This window comes from Haliaeetus albicilla, chromosome 22 (genome assembly GCF_947461875.1).
Source record: "Haliaeetus albicilla chromosome 22, bHalAlb1.1, whole genome shotgun sequence".
Lineage (NCBI taxonomy): Eukaryota > Metazoa > Chordata > Aves > Accipitriformes > Accipitridae > Haliaeetus > Haliaeetus albicilla.
This window is the reverse complement of record NC_091504.1, coordinates 11234248-11249819: the sequence shown is the minus strand read 5'-3', so window position 1 is coordinate 11249819 and position 15572 is coordinate 11234248. Positions and strand designations below refer to the sequence as shown.

The 15572-nt window shown below is 35.7% G+C and overlaps 1 protein-coding gene across 23 annotated transcripts in view; it reads right to left on the bottom strand.

Moving 5' to 3' along the window:
- RBFOX1 (RNA binding fox-1 homolog 1) overlaps positions 1 to 15572 on the bottom strand; it is a 1354570-nt gene that overhangs the window by 401591 nt on the left and 937407 nt on the right. For 20 of the 23 annotated variants that reach the window (XM_069809863.1, XM_069809866.1, XM_069809898.1 and 17 more), the window contains one exon: positions 10431 to 10472. The exons of the other annotated variants lie outside the window; for them this stretch is intronic. In XM_069809863.1, the coding sequence (XP_069665964.1) occupies positions 10431 to 10472 (42 nt within the window). The remainder of the gene's footprint in view (positions 1 to 10430; positions 10473 to 15572) is intronic. 23 annotated transcript variants of the gene reach the window in all.

Sequence of the window (15572 nt, the reverse complement as noted above, 5' to 3'; positions counted from 1 at the left end):
ACTGATTTTAAGATTTTCAGATGCCTCTGTTATCATTGGCCTTTAGGTTTGGTGGAGGAGCTCCTTTTCATAGCAAGTTTCTCATTCCCCACAATTACTCCTGATGGAGGCTGTGGAAAGAGACTTGTTTTCACTTCACCCTTCTCCCCAAAATTTCCACATGGTTCCATATTTCTCTCCCCAGTCCTTCAAGTGTGCAGCTGCTGAAGGAGACTGTTCAGTGCCATCAGAAGCCCAAAGCACTAGCTGGGAGGTAGTGAAGATCTAACTAATGCAATGAAGAATTTATCACAGGAGCATTTTAGTAGAATTTATTTATAATGATTTTTATCAGCCTTTTTAACTGACTGCTCTTCACTGATTCATGAACACTATGGCCCTTTCGTGTCATCTCTGGTTTCATGTACATAACTAATTTCTGGTCTACATAGTAATTTTCCATTATTCCTAGCTACACTTCCTAGAGAGTAAAGGGCATGTGTGTGCGTGTGCAAAAACCCACCAAACAAGACCCCAAACAAAAAAAACCAGCAACAACATGTGTTTATTACACTGAGGTCAAGTGGGTTATTTTTGATGAGCGTTATAGGTTTTGCTTCTCCATCCTAGAAGAAGCATGTTTATTTACAGAGAAAGTTAAAAACTATCACAAAATATCTGTGAATACAAATAAAAGCTAATATTTTTCATATCATTATATAACTGTTATCATAAGCCACAGAGTCCTCTAAAAATGGTAAAAGTCTTTCTGATAGTTAAATATAACTCTAATAACATTATGTATTATTTAAGATAAGTCTCCAATACCTTTTCAAAACAAGAAATGAGTGAAAAAAAACATTTTTTTTATTATTTTGGGTCAGTCAGAGGTATCATAATTTTAATGTACTGAATAAAGTATGGAAACTATTATTTTTTTGCAGCCATTAGATCTGAAAACTGTAGAGTAAGCATTGCTTACTATTTTCAAACCAGAAAGAACTGCATGGCTTTGTCAGCACACCATGATTGTTCTGTTCTAACGTCAATATGTGAAAAAAACTTCTAAACTCGTATGTATCCAAACTTTAGAAGTTTCGTTATATGTAAGTCACTGATGAACATTCAAAGTATTTCCCTGTCTCTCCCTGTAAAATAGATACTTTATAATACAAGATTATCATAACTGAAAGAAAACACCACAGTGCCATACTGGACTCCACATTTCCATCTGAGCATATGACTAGAAGATGACCAGCACCCAAGACCTGAATATTTTAAGGGCTTAGGATAAATTAAGTTGGTAAGTGAGTTTATAGTCTCCTAGATTTACAGTTGGTTTTTTGTGTGTGGTTTTTTGTTTGTTTGTTTGTTTTTTTAATCTGTATTTAAAGGTGAAGGAAGAATATTAAATAATTATAGTAACATTCCCTTGTTTTATTTTGGATTGCTAATTTTCAGGCAAATATTAGAAAATATTTTTCATGATTTTCAACTTAAACGGTAACTGCAATTAGATTTTAAAAGTGCATTTTAGTGGAAGCAGGACTGTACACCAGGTATAAGAAATCATTGAGTGGGGAGCCTAGCAGATGAGCCAAACTGAAAAAAGTAAACTACCTTTTCAAAGATATCATTACATAACATGCTGTCAGTTTTTTACTTTGGCACTGTGGCAATATCACATGAAAATTCCTGGGATTTTTCATTACAGAAAATGGAAATGCCAGTTACAGTATCAAGAAAAAAAAAAGAACGGGGTAGGAGGAGCTAAATGATCAAAAGCCTGGATTTTTTTTCCAGTGCCTGGAGCTTTCAGATGCAAATGTATATGCACAAAAACGCGTGCCTGGAATTATTAGTAAGCAGAAATGTTTACAATACCTTTATGCTAAGTAGCAAACAAATGATTAGTTATCTACATGACAAATTGAGGCATACAGTTGTGATCGCCATCATTTGATCATGAAAAATTGTGGGAATAAGACAGGAGATTAATGCAATCTACCTTAAAATTTCCAGGCCATTGTGTTAAGTAAAAAAGGTACACCAGAAATCAAGGATGTTTCTGAACCATAAACTATTTGGGGCAAAGGCAGTATCTTACTCTTTGCTTGTAAAGTGCCTGTAATTTATGGCACTATATAAATGATTTTTCACAACGATGAAAACAGTTGTAGAAAGCAATAGTTTAGAGAATGAGAAAAAAAAGGAGAAATGAGCTCATAGCATATAAAGTAATCTATAGCATGTAGGGAGAACCAACCAAAGGAAAAGACTAAATCAAGGTTATAGAACTATTAATTACGCACTCTTTCGAAGGCAGCTGCTATCGAGTAGGAGAGTGACCTTGAGATGAAGGCCACTTTTTTTACTTTCAGTATTGTACTCAAAGAGATCTTAAGAATCCAGAGGAAGAAACAACTACTGTGTGAAAGGGAAATGCTATAAATTGCCCCAATGAACCTGTAAGCACAGAGTATATCTGTATTTTTGCCCATTACCTGTGGAATAACAGTCTACGTGACATTTGATTACATACTTAGAATACACCTGTAGCCACCCCTTTACACAAGGACTTAAATTTCCAGTATTAGTGGAGCATGAAAAATGCCTGTGATACGATGTACTTAGTTTTTATATCTCACTCCCCCTAAGCCATACTGTCTTTAAAGATAACAGAGGTGATCAAAGCTTCAACATACACAACAGCAAACAGATGTGGGGGGAAAAACATTCCTGAGTCAAGGTCAGCTTCTCCCAGGGGTGAGAAACAACAAAGATGTTACAAATCTGCAAAGCAATTTTACTTTTCCCAACTTCCTGGTTTATAAAATGGATCCTCTAGATACCATACTACAAATATAAAAATACCTGCTTACTATTTCTTCCACCTCTCAATCAATTTGTCCCCCAGTCTGTACTGATATTGGTGATTGCCCTGACCCACGTGCAGGACCTTGCACTTGGCCTTGCTGAACTTCACGAGGTTCGCATGGCCCCACGTCTCAAGCCTGTCAAGGTCCCTCTGGACGGCATCCCTTCCCTCCAGCACGCATACTGCGCCACACAGCTTGGTGTCACCAGCAAACTTGCTGAGGGTGCACTCAGTCCCACCATGTCATTGATGAAGTATTGGTCCCACAGTATTGACCCCTTTCGTCATTATCTTTTAGGACCTACCAACCGTTTTGGTTTTATTCTCTTTTTCCTCTTGGAAGACTGTGGCATCTAAAACACAAGAAGATCTCTCTCAAGCACATATTCAAGACACGGAGCAAGGGAGTTACCCCACTTCAGTGACAGAGACTGGGGATATTAGGATGGCGATTTGAAGGGACTTCGTCATCAGTTCCTTAGAGCTGCTATTTCTGCTTTTAATTTGTGGTTTGACTTAGAATATTTTTTTCTCTGGGCAGTCTACACGTATTGACTTAATTGTCATGCGTTGCTCTGTTGATAAACTGCCAGCATAACTTGACAAACAAACTTTTCCATACTTGGTACAGATTAAATACATTCAAAAAATCCATCTGCTCTGTATTTTGGGGAAGATTATTAAGGTCTTATAAACAAGCAGTAGGAAAGACTTTTTTTCTCCAGGTACAACTAGCATGTACTTTATGTATTTTAATTCATATTTATACTTTATGTATTTACATTCATATTTTCTGTATCTATTGTATAGGGTTTGCCAATTTCACTTAAATATTAAAAAGATACTTTACAATACAAAGGTAGTTAAAACTAATAACTTAGCAATAATTTCTCAACATGCATTATGTCTACTTTCACAGAAGTATTTTCACCCCATTTAAATGAACAGGACAAATGAAAAGGTAAAATAAATCCCAGATGCGAATAACAATGACAGATCATGGTTGCTTTTTTTTTTTTTTTTTTTAAACAACTTTTTCCAAAGCTAGGTAGCTGTTTCTCAAGCCTGCAAAGAGGTGGCATTCTAAGCAATTTATACTTATGTTCTTAGCACAGCAGCATGTTGTGGGAGTTTATTTCAGTCTTGAAACCAGAAGATACAATTCAGACTTTGATGTTTAAATATACCAGTTTCCAAACTGGTGAGGGTCCTGCAGTGGTTATGCTGTCCAGGACTGCCCTTCATTAGGAAAGCATCAAACAGATATATGTAGCAGGGATGTTTGTTTGCTGATCTTAGTGTCCCAACAGCTTCTGCAATCACAGTGAAAAGTGTGAGACTGTTGGCTAATACAGTTTTTTCTAAAGAAATTTTTGCTTCAAGGCTTTGTGAAGAGGAGAGAAATTAGTAGAACTAAATTCTGTATTTTATTTTAATTCTGTATTTATCTTCATCTTCCAAAACCAGGAATAACTCCCTGCCTGAGTCCAAAAATTCAAGAGGTCTCAAAACTAACATCAGCTTGATAAAACATGATTTTTGTTTGTTTAGCATAGCTTATTTTTATTTATCTATCCTGCTTCCTGGAAATTTATATACAGTTGCTTGGGATTCTGTACTAAGAAAACCATTTCTGTTGAACACACAAAGACTTGGCTTTCAGGACAACTTGGGATTTTGCTGCAGAAGAGAACAGAACACAATTACTGTTCAGATTCTCTTACTGTAAAAAAAAAAAAATTGCGAGAGACTAAGAACAAGTATACACTTCTAAAATTCTGGCCTAGCTGAAGCCAAGATTTCACCCTTTATTTAAACAGGATGGCGTATATGCTCTGTCTCATGTCAACTACAAGTCTGTAGGAGTGGATTCTTAAACTGTATTATATATATAACACAGATATATGTTTTTGTATGTATATACATACATTAATATTGATGTGTGCATCTGCATTTTTGTTTAGGATTAATTTATTCTTCCTTGTAACTTTGCTGCTTTGAAAAAAATTGGCAGCTATTTAAAAAAGCATAATTAAATGGTTTACTAGAGAAGTAAACCTGACCAGTTTAAACAAGTAAGGTTTAGAAAGATTTTACAGAACATAAAAAGACCATTACCATCAATACTAGAACATGACGCCCATATTATAATCAATATTCCTTCATTGTCTCTACTTCAAACAATACTGGTTCAAGGAGTCAATGTGGCTCAATGAATATACGTCTTTATAACACTACATCATTTAGATTGTTGATATAATAACTGAAAAAAATAATTTACAATACTCTCAATGCCTGTCTCGTTCCCTTTAAAAACCTACCTGCTCAGTCACTTATTTTATATATGAGTAAATGAGAATAGAAATCCACCATGTGGAAGGACCAAAGAGTATGTCAAAACTCCAGTCCATCTACCTGCAAAGAAATTAAACTACAGAATAACTACAGAAATTAAAGAAGGATCATTTTAAGCCACTTGTTTAGCATGCGAAATGCAGCATAACCTATGTGAATTCCTAAGAAAAGGATGAGTAGTGAACACACATTGGATTGATCCAACTCTAGTAGTGTATCTTAGCTTTTCCCATTTTAACGCTTTCTCCTTTAAGAGAGGGATGTGTAATACTAGGTAGTTCCAGATTACTCTTCCAGGCAAAATGTACACACATGATTTGCAATTGCATACCAAGAGATTTTCAGAAGGAAAAGAAAAACAGTGAAATTTTTATTAATGGCCAGAACTAGCTGCCCAGTTTTGCAGAAACACTATGAATTACTGTGTTGCTTTCTGATAACAAGACAAGACATCACTGACTCATGGAACGAGCTTATATACCTTTCCTTTTCTCCAGTCCACTGTGGGAAGTGGTAGAGATTGAGAGCACCGTTCTTTGGCCCACCACCATGTCTGTTCTGCTATGCTATCACCACAGTAAATTATTTCAGAAAATGCTCAAAAAATCATCTACTTCAACAAATCACTTCCACTCCGATTCTCCTCCTCTTACCAGTTGTTTGGGTTTTTTTTCCTCTCAGCTCAAACTGATTAAAAAATTAGCATCTGCCACTGAATCACAATTCACCTCCTTAGTGCATCAGAGGAACATTGTACACAAAAATTATCAGCGGATTATTCTTAGATCACTGCAGAAAGCTAATACCACAATGATGAGCTTCAAAAATTTTCTTTAAAAAGTTTCCAAAAAAACCACATCTACACAGCTAAGCACCTTACAACCTGATGACTTAATGCACTGAACAAAGACACAAAGAAAGCTAAATATTGCAGGATTACGGTTGCTTAAAAATTATGCTGAACATAAATGCATTTGCTTTTGTTTTCCCTCTACCTGGCATAACTTTAATACATTTTTGGCTGCGTGCTGCAGCTTATTTCACTTACCATAGAAAAGACAAGACAAATAGAATGATATTGAATGCAAAGATTCCTTTTGCCTCCTTGAAAATTAGAGTACTACAAAAAAAAAGTAAGTTGATATTAAATACAAGATGATAGTAAGACCCTGCCCTCCCCATATTTCAGACCAGAGAAGGAACTCTGACTGCATATAATGCATCTTGATAATAAGTGCATGTGAAATAAGCTGTTAATTAGAGCAACGACTAGGTCACTTAAAATTTCAGATCAAGGAAGTTAATCACACCATTTACCATTAGACCTCATTGGTATTCACAGGAACATTTATAAACCCTCCTAACATTAGAGTTTAAAATTGGTCTATGCCCACCTTAGCTCATCAAGTATTGCTGCACAAGGACCAACAGCATTAGCTTGTACAGCAAGACTCATCCATGTAAATACAGAAGTTCACTTTAAACAATTACGTTGAGTTGATAATGCAAAATAGTAATTTCTTAGTTGAAAGGAAGGTTGGGTAAAGCTCGGTAAGGTTTAAGTTAGCCTGTAAGTTTAAATAATGTCCCTAGGCTATGATAAAAACCCCCAAATCCACTGTTAAAGTCAGAACAGTAAGGGAAGTTCAGTGGAAGCAGTAGACAGACTTCTGCAGCTGTCACTACACTGTATGTACATGGCTTTATGTACTACAGCTTACTTCTAACTAGGGCTGGTATCCCGATTTTCTTCACAGCCTTAAATAACCTGTACCATTCATGTTTCAGAGTCTGGTTTTCAGACCCAAATATGAGAAAAGTGTTTTAAATTATTTTGAGCAAGCTCCGAGTTCTGTGTCTTCTCAGGCCATTTATAATGCATCAGAATGACAATTAAGCTCCACACAGCGACGCAGAAACCAGCAAGTGGCAGAGAAGAGGATAGGGTGTATCTGTCCAAGAAGAGATTTGTAAATCAGGATTGGAGAACACAACACAGAATGAGGACTAAACAGTATCATTATTTTCTTTAAAGGAAATACTGACAAAGAGCAGTGTGTGGATGGAGCTGGAGAGAGTGATACTGATGAGTCAATTTCCCTTTACAGACACATTAGGGTTTTAGTACAACGTGATTTAAATGAAGCCAGATTAGAAAGCAAAAAGAAATTACAGAAATATGAAAAAAATGAGTATTCAAGGCAGCACACGGTAATGAAAATTTTCAAGAGAAAGGAAAACTTGAAAAATGGCATTAATACTTTGTAATTTTTTTTAAAGCAGATGGAAATATACCAAAGTCAGCTTGTGTTATATATCCAAATGAAAAAAAAAAAAACAAAAAACGAAACAAAAAAACCGACAAACCAAACCAGCTATGCAAGAGAGAAAATTCCCATAGCTTTCTGTATGAATTCTCATTTGAATAATTCAGGTATAAACATTAATGTCTAGCTGGGAATTGTACCAGGTTGGCAAGGTGCATAATTTACCAACTTGTGGCCACTGTCATTTTCAAAGCTTGAGCAGAAAAGGGTTAAAATATACAGACTTCCTTAATTACTAGAATTATCATTCATTGTAAATATAATATATAATGGCCATAGGCTCCAATATGAGTGAGAGTTTCATTTCTTTAAATGCTTTATTCCAGAACAGTGAGTCTCTGCTTTGCATTTAGAATTTAAAAGCCAATGAAACAGATATGAGGTGAGAAATGTCTGAATAAATGATTATAGTAAGACTTAGATATTTCTTTCTATAGCAATAGAATGTCTAATGATTTATTTGCACTATTATGCTTTAAACAAGCCTTTCTTAAAGTGCCTTTCTTTTGGAACTTCTTTAGGACTTGTAGACTAAGGAATGATGAGGGAATCAAAAAAGGAGTGGCAGACACATTGTCATCTTAGACTTAGCAAGGAAGGTGTGAGATATATCGTTTTTATTATATTATTAGATGATCTAAGGATGACCTAGTTTTCACTCAGTTTAACAAACACAAATGGATGTTCGCATTTTGTTGTTTTAGTCCTGTTCTCTTGTTATATTGCAGGTCTTTCAGTTGGGATGAAACAATATTTTGTTGTGAAGAAACTGCCTCACATCCAAGTATTCGTGGTAGGTCAGAAGCCCCCCCCGAAATCTGAAAAATCTAACTCAGCCAATTAAACATTTCTTTAACAGCACTGCTCAGTTAGGGAGCCAACCTCAAAGTGACAGAACGGTCAAGTTACACCCCGAGACCGTTGAAGGTGCAGAACTCGGCAGCAGGGGGCTGTTCACAGCATGACTAAGGAGGATCAGAGGTGCCAGCACTGAACTATGACCAAAACATCTCCACACAGTATACTGAAATTTCACTGTGACCTTTTGTCACAGCAGATGAGCTGTTGCAAACTAGAATAGATTCTGGGTAAGGGTAAAGGTTTGGGAGCTTGAGGGAAAGGCAAAGAATTGCTCTACCATGCTCAGCACTGCAATTGTTGCTTTCACTGTATCTGTCTGTGTGAGACTTCTGGGTGGCTATAATTTTTGTACTGCAGCCACAAGCTCTAGCTCTGCGGGGTGGTGTACCGCTTTCATTGCATCCCAGCCTTAGGAACAAAGTTCACACTGAGAACTATATTTCACGTAACTGGAACGTCACAGCAGTAGCGGAAGGAGATGTACCTAATGTTAGTAGGTTGGAGACATGGTTCTTTCCTAAGCTGCCATGAAAAGTTCCATTTTGATACGACACAAAGGCATCATAAGCACTGAGCTCATTTTAAGATGTAAATGTGTAATACTGGAATAGAAAGATACATGAAATTTTACTGCATCACATTTTATTCACTGCTTCGAAAAATCATGCATATTTACTTGAAGAAAGAGCTGGGGGCCTCCTCCTATTATATTTCAAAACAATGGGTTTTTTTCATTCAAAGTAGAAAACTTAATAAAACCAATAAAACAAAATCAAAACTTTCTTTGTTCTCATGGCACTGCTACCTCTTGAAAAGATTGTCCTTCAGGTACTATTGCAATATTTTAACTTTGACAGCTGCTCTGTTGAGACATTACTACTGATTAAACAAAGCTTTGTCACTCCAGCTTCAGTACAATAGCAATGCAGTCACGTCAGCAAGAAAAGAAGGACAATAAGTGACGCATCATTCTTGTATAACTTGTTTACCAAAAATCCCATTACAAATATGGTGAAGACCAGCTGAAGCATCTAGATATGTTGATGAAGATAATCTAATGAATGGCTAAATGTTTAAGAACACTGCACAACTTATTTTAAGATGAGTATATTCTTTATACTTGCAAGTCATGCAGGCACTGCTGAAGCTTAGTAAACTGCAAACAAAAAAAAATGCTGCTTTTTCTCTTTCTAATAATATTTTTGTTTGCATAAATACCTTACACTTCCTTCAGGCCTGCCTCCCCATCTCTACTTGCATATGGGATTTCAAGAAAATACCCACAACGTGGTGTCAAAAAATGTAGGTCTATTAAGCAACACTTGGATGACCCCCAAAGCTTTTTTTTATTTTATTAATGAAAACTCATGCCTTTCCAAACAAATACTAGAATCAATCAGTTGAACAAGGAAATACTTGTGATGAAAAAGCATCTGCAGAGATATGAAGCATTTGTAACATTTAAAGGGAGCAGTGACTAAAAGCTGGGTAAAACACTGTCACTTTAACATAGATAGGAAAAGGGGAAAACAAAAGGTCAGCAACCTGGCTTCAGGAACTCCATCTTGTTTACAGACTGCACACAACCGATATATACACTAAAATACTTGGACCTTTTCTGCCAGTTCCCTCACATTCTTAGCACTGATTTCTTTCTGAAAGCATACATACTATAAAAAATGCAAAGGATAGCGTCTTCCTGTTTGAAACAATCTGGTAGTGGAGAAAGCGTGAGAAAGATAGTGACCTTTACCAGTACTAAATCTTCACACGGTGCATAGGAAGAGCACGCTGAGTGTCAAGAGAGCTCCCGTAAAGAGATATTTACTGCCAAATCTCACTAAATTATGGAAGAAAAACCTGTATCTACTATAACTGTTTTATACTGAGATATGTACAATATTTACCAACAAGCAACAAATGAGCTAAATATGTTCCTCTTAAATAAAGTAATCCATCTGTCAGTAGCACAAACTAGAGTCTGCTTATGGTTTAAAGAAACAGAACATTTTGCATATCATTGCACTTACCCTTAGCTGTTCTCTTTCACAACTCATCTGTTGCTTTGAACTCTACAAGAGGAAAAAAGAAAAAAAAACAAAAAACAACAACTTTGAAAGCATAGCATTCTTGCCACAACAAAACTGCTAGGTCTACATATCTTACATGAATAAATACTGGAAACACAGCCATGAGTCTAAACACATAGTGTATTGTAGATCTAACTGCAAAAAAGTATTATTTTTTCACGTAGTATTTTAAATTCACAACAGTCAAAAGGAAATTAACACCAGAACCCACAAGTCTGAAGTACAAAAGCATTTTTGAGAATTTAAAGATCTCATTGGCAGTTCAGTTCAGTTAGAAGCTTTCCCCTTTTTCTGTTCTATCACAAGTCTGTGTTATATTTCTGAATATCCCACTACTAAGATACCATGATATATTCACAGCACACCTTCGAAGTAAAGATACAGAAGCTTCAGGAAGTGATAAAAAGCATTCCTATGACAACTTCCATTTCTGATCTGGTGTAAAAAGAACTCTGAAGAAGACTTGGTTCCAATGCATATTTTTTTTCCATACTGCTGTCTTTATGTTCTGCCAGGTTTATGAGAAACACTCTTGAAGTGTGAGAGCTGGTTGCTGAGCAAGAGCTCACTACCAAGTAACACCAGACATGAATCATCAGTCAATGGCAGCACAATTTGTGAAATCACCGCTCTGCCAAAAAGAAAAGGGCTCCTCTAAGAAGAGCTCAAGAAACTGAACAGCATCCAAACAAACATGAAACATCCGGCTCCTAGCTTGCTTTTTAGCTCCCAGTTTCTAACTCAATCCTACCACCAGGACCTCTTGAAGAAAACTTTAAAAGCTTTGCTCAGGTGCTCAGGAAGGCACTCAGATATTGATTTGTCCAACCTGTGGCGAGAGGTTTTTTTGGTTGGTTGTTTTTTGTTTTGTTTTTAAAATAAAGTATTTTTAGAATACTTTTAGAATCATTACTGAGTATAATTAGCGTTGAAAGCGTAATCACTGCCATTTCTGTAATTAATGTACATGGCAAGCACAATTCATAAAGCATGAAAATGAAATCTGATGCGATGTTTTCTAAGGTTTTTTTCAGAGAATCAGAGTACACTTTTTACTACTTTGCACTTACAAAAAGTTAAAACATGAACCAATACCCATTTGTACAAGATATTTTTACTTTGTTGTGATTACAAAAAAGGGAACTTCTCAGGCAAAGTTAGGTTACTTACAAAAGAATAAAACCGCCAGCCCATTTTTCAACACAGAAAAATGAGTCCTAATAAATAAGTTACAAGCTAAACCTTCTATATACATAGCAGAAGTTTTACAATGAAATCTCTGTATGAAAATAAAATCTAACAGGAACAAATGCTTTTTTGATACCTTTCTTAAAGTTCTCTAGCAGGGAAAAAAAGGTAAAGGAATTCAGCATAGGTCTATTTACAATCTTCCCCTAAAAAGTAAAATTAAGTACAGCTAAAGTGACTTATCTCTTGCAGACTAATGATTCCATTTTTCAAAGTTCATGCCTTCACACCATTTATGAATTACTTTAAGGTTATATTAGTCTGCATAATAAGTGTACTTGCACAAGTCTCAAGAGTTAGTTTTAGATCAGAATTTGCTCTAGATGCATCTATTCACATTGTTTAAAAAATATAAAATAGAATATTTCAGTTGGAAGGGACCTACAATGATCATCTAGTCCAAGTTTGAAGTGAGTTTGAGGGTTTTTGGTTTTTTTGGGGTTTTTTTTTTTTTTTTTTTTTTTTTTTTTATTATTACTATTTAGGTTTTTCTCTGTGTAGGCCTTCACACCAGAGATCTTAACTCCAATTTTCAGAAAAAAATATTGGTTGAAATGTGAATAGTTGTTTTTGACGATGGTCCTACACACATTAAAACAAACAAGTTTCAAATTGTAACCATCTAAAGTTACCCACTCTTTGACTGTAGGATATATTCTATAAACATAACAATACTATTACTACCTTATTCAGTTTTGTCCTGATCAGTCATAACACAAAACAGGTATCACTGTTTCTTTCATAGATAAATGGGTGAAGAAAGTAATTTGCCAAACTAACAGCACGTGAGCTCCACTTTGCAAACTGAACAACATCCAAAATGATTTGTCTTTATAACATTTCACTGGTCAGCTTCTTTGGATAAGCCTGCCAGTCTTACATTCTATAATTTGTGTTGCAGAAGTACCAGCTATTTTTCTAGAAAGAAGTGTTCAGCCTCTATATAATTTCCAGTGTTTCTCAGGCTACTCTTCAGGCATTAAAAAAATGAAAAAGAAAACTGAACAAACAACATGGTGATTAACTGAAGAAAGCAAAGGGGAAAAAGGAGAATGTAACAGAGCATACAATGCATTACAGAAGGCTAGAATATTGTGATTGCTTTTTATTTAACTCAACATAATTTTCTCACTCTTTCTTTTGCACCTCTTGTCAAATTTGCCTGTTTTCGTCAGTCAGTTGCCTAGCAAGCCTAACTTTCACAACAGGTATTTTTCATAACTTGCCTGCAGAACATAGTAGAACTGTAATCTTTGTAGGTATTAAGTACTACTAATACTTCAGTAGTAGTAGTAATAATTTTAAAAGCTTCAGAAGAAGCCAAAAATGTAATCATGTAGAAAAGATGTTCAGCACAGAAATCAACAGGAGATAAAGGTTATTCAAAATGCTGCTGTAAATTGCATTGTTACATTAGAAACAACAAGCACCAGATTTACATTTGCTTTACAGCCATAGGATATGGAATTAGGTAATCCTTCCATCTCATCTGTGTTTATCCTCTGATTTTCTTACCTTTGTACTGCACAGCCATACGTGGCTCAAGTTTAGATTCTCTGATAAAATACATAAAAAAGGAGAGATTTACAATTCTTCCCATTTCATCTGCCATATCACACTGGTGGGCCTGGACATGCTAATTGCATGTTTAGGTAAACTACAAAGATACTTTGTTTATTCCACAGCAGCTGCGAGCTGTTCTATAGTACTAGTTTAGGCTCTTTTGAGATGATTGTGAAGAGTCCTTTGGAGAGACTTCCTGAAATTTATATTTACTATTTTATTTCCATTTAGATATAGTGGAAAATATATTTGGAGTGTACCTTTAACATCAGCCTTCAAAAGAAGGTGTTGCCCTCTTCCCCATGGGATGAAACTCTTGATTCTGACCTCACTTTAGCTACATAGATTTACAGGTGTTCTGTCTTCAGACAGAAAGGTGACAAAGGTGGTTAAAAATAAGGAAATATATCTAGACAGGAGCAAGTAGGAGGACCAGAATACTTCACCCTAGAAAGAGATGGCTGGGAGTAGATATCTATGAAATCATAAATCACATGGAGATGGAAAAGCTAGAACGATTGCTGCTTCTCTCCTCCAAAAAAACAAACTGATGGCAACAAATGAAAATAATACGTGGCCAGTTCAAACTAAGTAAAAAGATGATTCTTCACACAGTGTGTAAATAAAGGAGCAGGTGCTGTGGACAAAAAAAACAAACAAACAAAAAAAAAAACCAAAAAAAAACCAAAAACTTATAGAAGATGATTAAATGCACAGACACCACCTTTGTCACACAAAGTTCCCGGAGGCTGGAAAAAAATTCTGGAGGAGCTTGCTTTGTTCCCCTCTTCCATAGGCATGCATAAAGGTCTTTTCTTGGACTTAGAGACCTCCAGTCTGACTCAAAACAGCTGGTTCCATGTATGCTGATAATATAAACATGTAAGCTTCCAATAACACTGGGTATTTGGAAACCAAGGGGCGGGGGGGAGGAATTTCAGAATGGAAGAAGGGCAAAATTTGTACAAAAAAACCCCCCAAACAACCACAACCAAAAAAAGTGTATCAAGTATTTGTAGAGTGGAGCAAGGTTTATAGTTATTGTCTATTTAGGCAGATAATTAATTCTGTGTTTTAATTAGTCATCTATAAGGCTATCTGCTACTGTCATTTGAAACATAATATTGACAAATATCTAACATCTGAGAAACCACAACAGGAAATGTTATTTAAGATTGAAAAGAAGTGTTTATAAACAGTGGGAGAACACAACAGAGAGACAAAGAGTGAATAAGAACAAAGATGTACAAGTCGGGAGAAGATGATTGTCTTAACATCTAACTGCTACACCACAACTGACAGCAAAACAAATAGGAAAAACCCATCCCTTTATTTTGAAACAAACAGCTTTCATATGAATGTGAGAGGTGTATTTTAAAAATATATTTTGGCTCAATCTATGATCACATCCATGGCATTCTGTTTACTACTAGAAATGGAGGACAACAGGGGCGATATGCAGGACAAACCAACGGCAGCAATTTCCTTTGTTCAAAGTTCAGCAAATGGTTGATTCCAAACTGTATGTTTAGCTATAATAACAAAATCAATTTCAGTGATGGCTTCCCTCAGAAAGTGAACTTCCACATAGATAGCTCCCTCATCACCCTTCATCCTAGAAGATTTCCAGAACAAAAGCAGCAAGTCTTAGTGATAAATCATTAGTAGGGTGAGATTAAGAAGGAAAAAAAAAAAAAAAAAAAAGAAAACCCAAACTTAGCTTAATGAAAAAATATTTTTCATAGTTTAAACAATGATGCCACCTATCTGTCTATCCCTCTTATCTATTTATCAGTTTAAGTTTATTTTAATAAATCTGGGAAAGGCTCATTTGGGCAGAAGTGGCTTTCTGTGCAGTTAACTAGTGCCAAATTTTCTCCCTCATTTTGTCTTTTTTGCTATCTGTGCCAGTTTAAGAGAAACATCCTGGCAGTACTAAGCACTTAAGGGAAGACATAAATAATGCATTTACAGTATGTAAACCTGTACAGATAAACAAGAAAAACTGAAAGCCATAACATATTTAATTAATGATCAAGAGACCCTAGAAGCAAACCTTGTGCATATCCTGCAATTTTAAATACATTGCTTCTCAATCCTAGATTTACTTTGTTATGTCTCTGGATTGAACCATATGCAACAAACTATTTATTTCTTTTAGTTCAAGACTGCATGAAGAGCCTGGTCAATATGTTGAGCGTCATTATGTCAAGCTCTCACATACCAGAGTTAGGTGGAAGAATGCCTAAAATATTGATTCCCTTTCAAGGA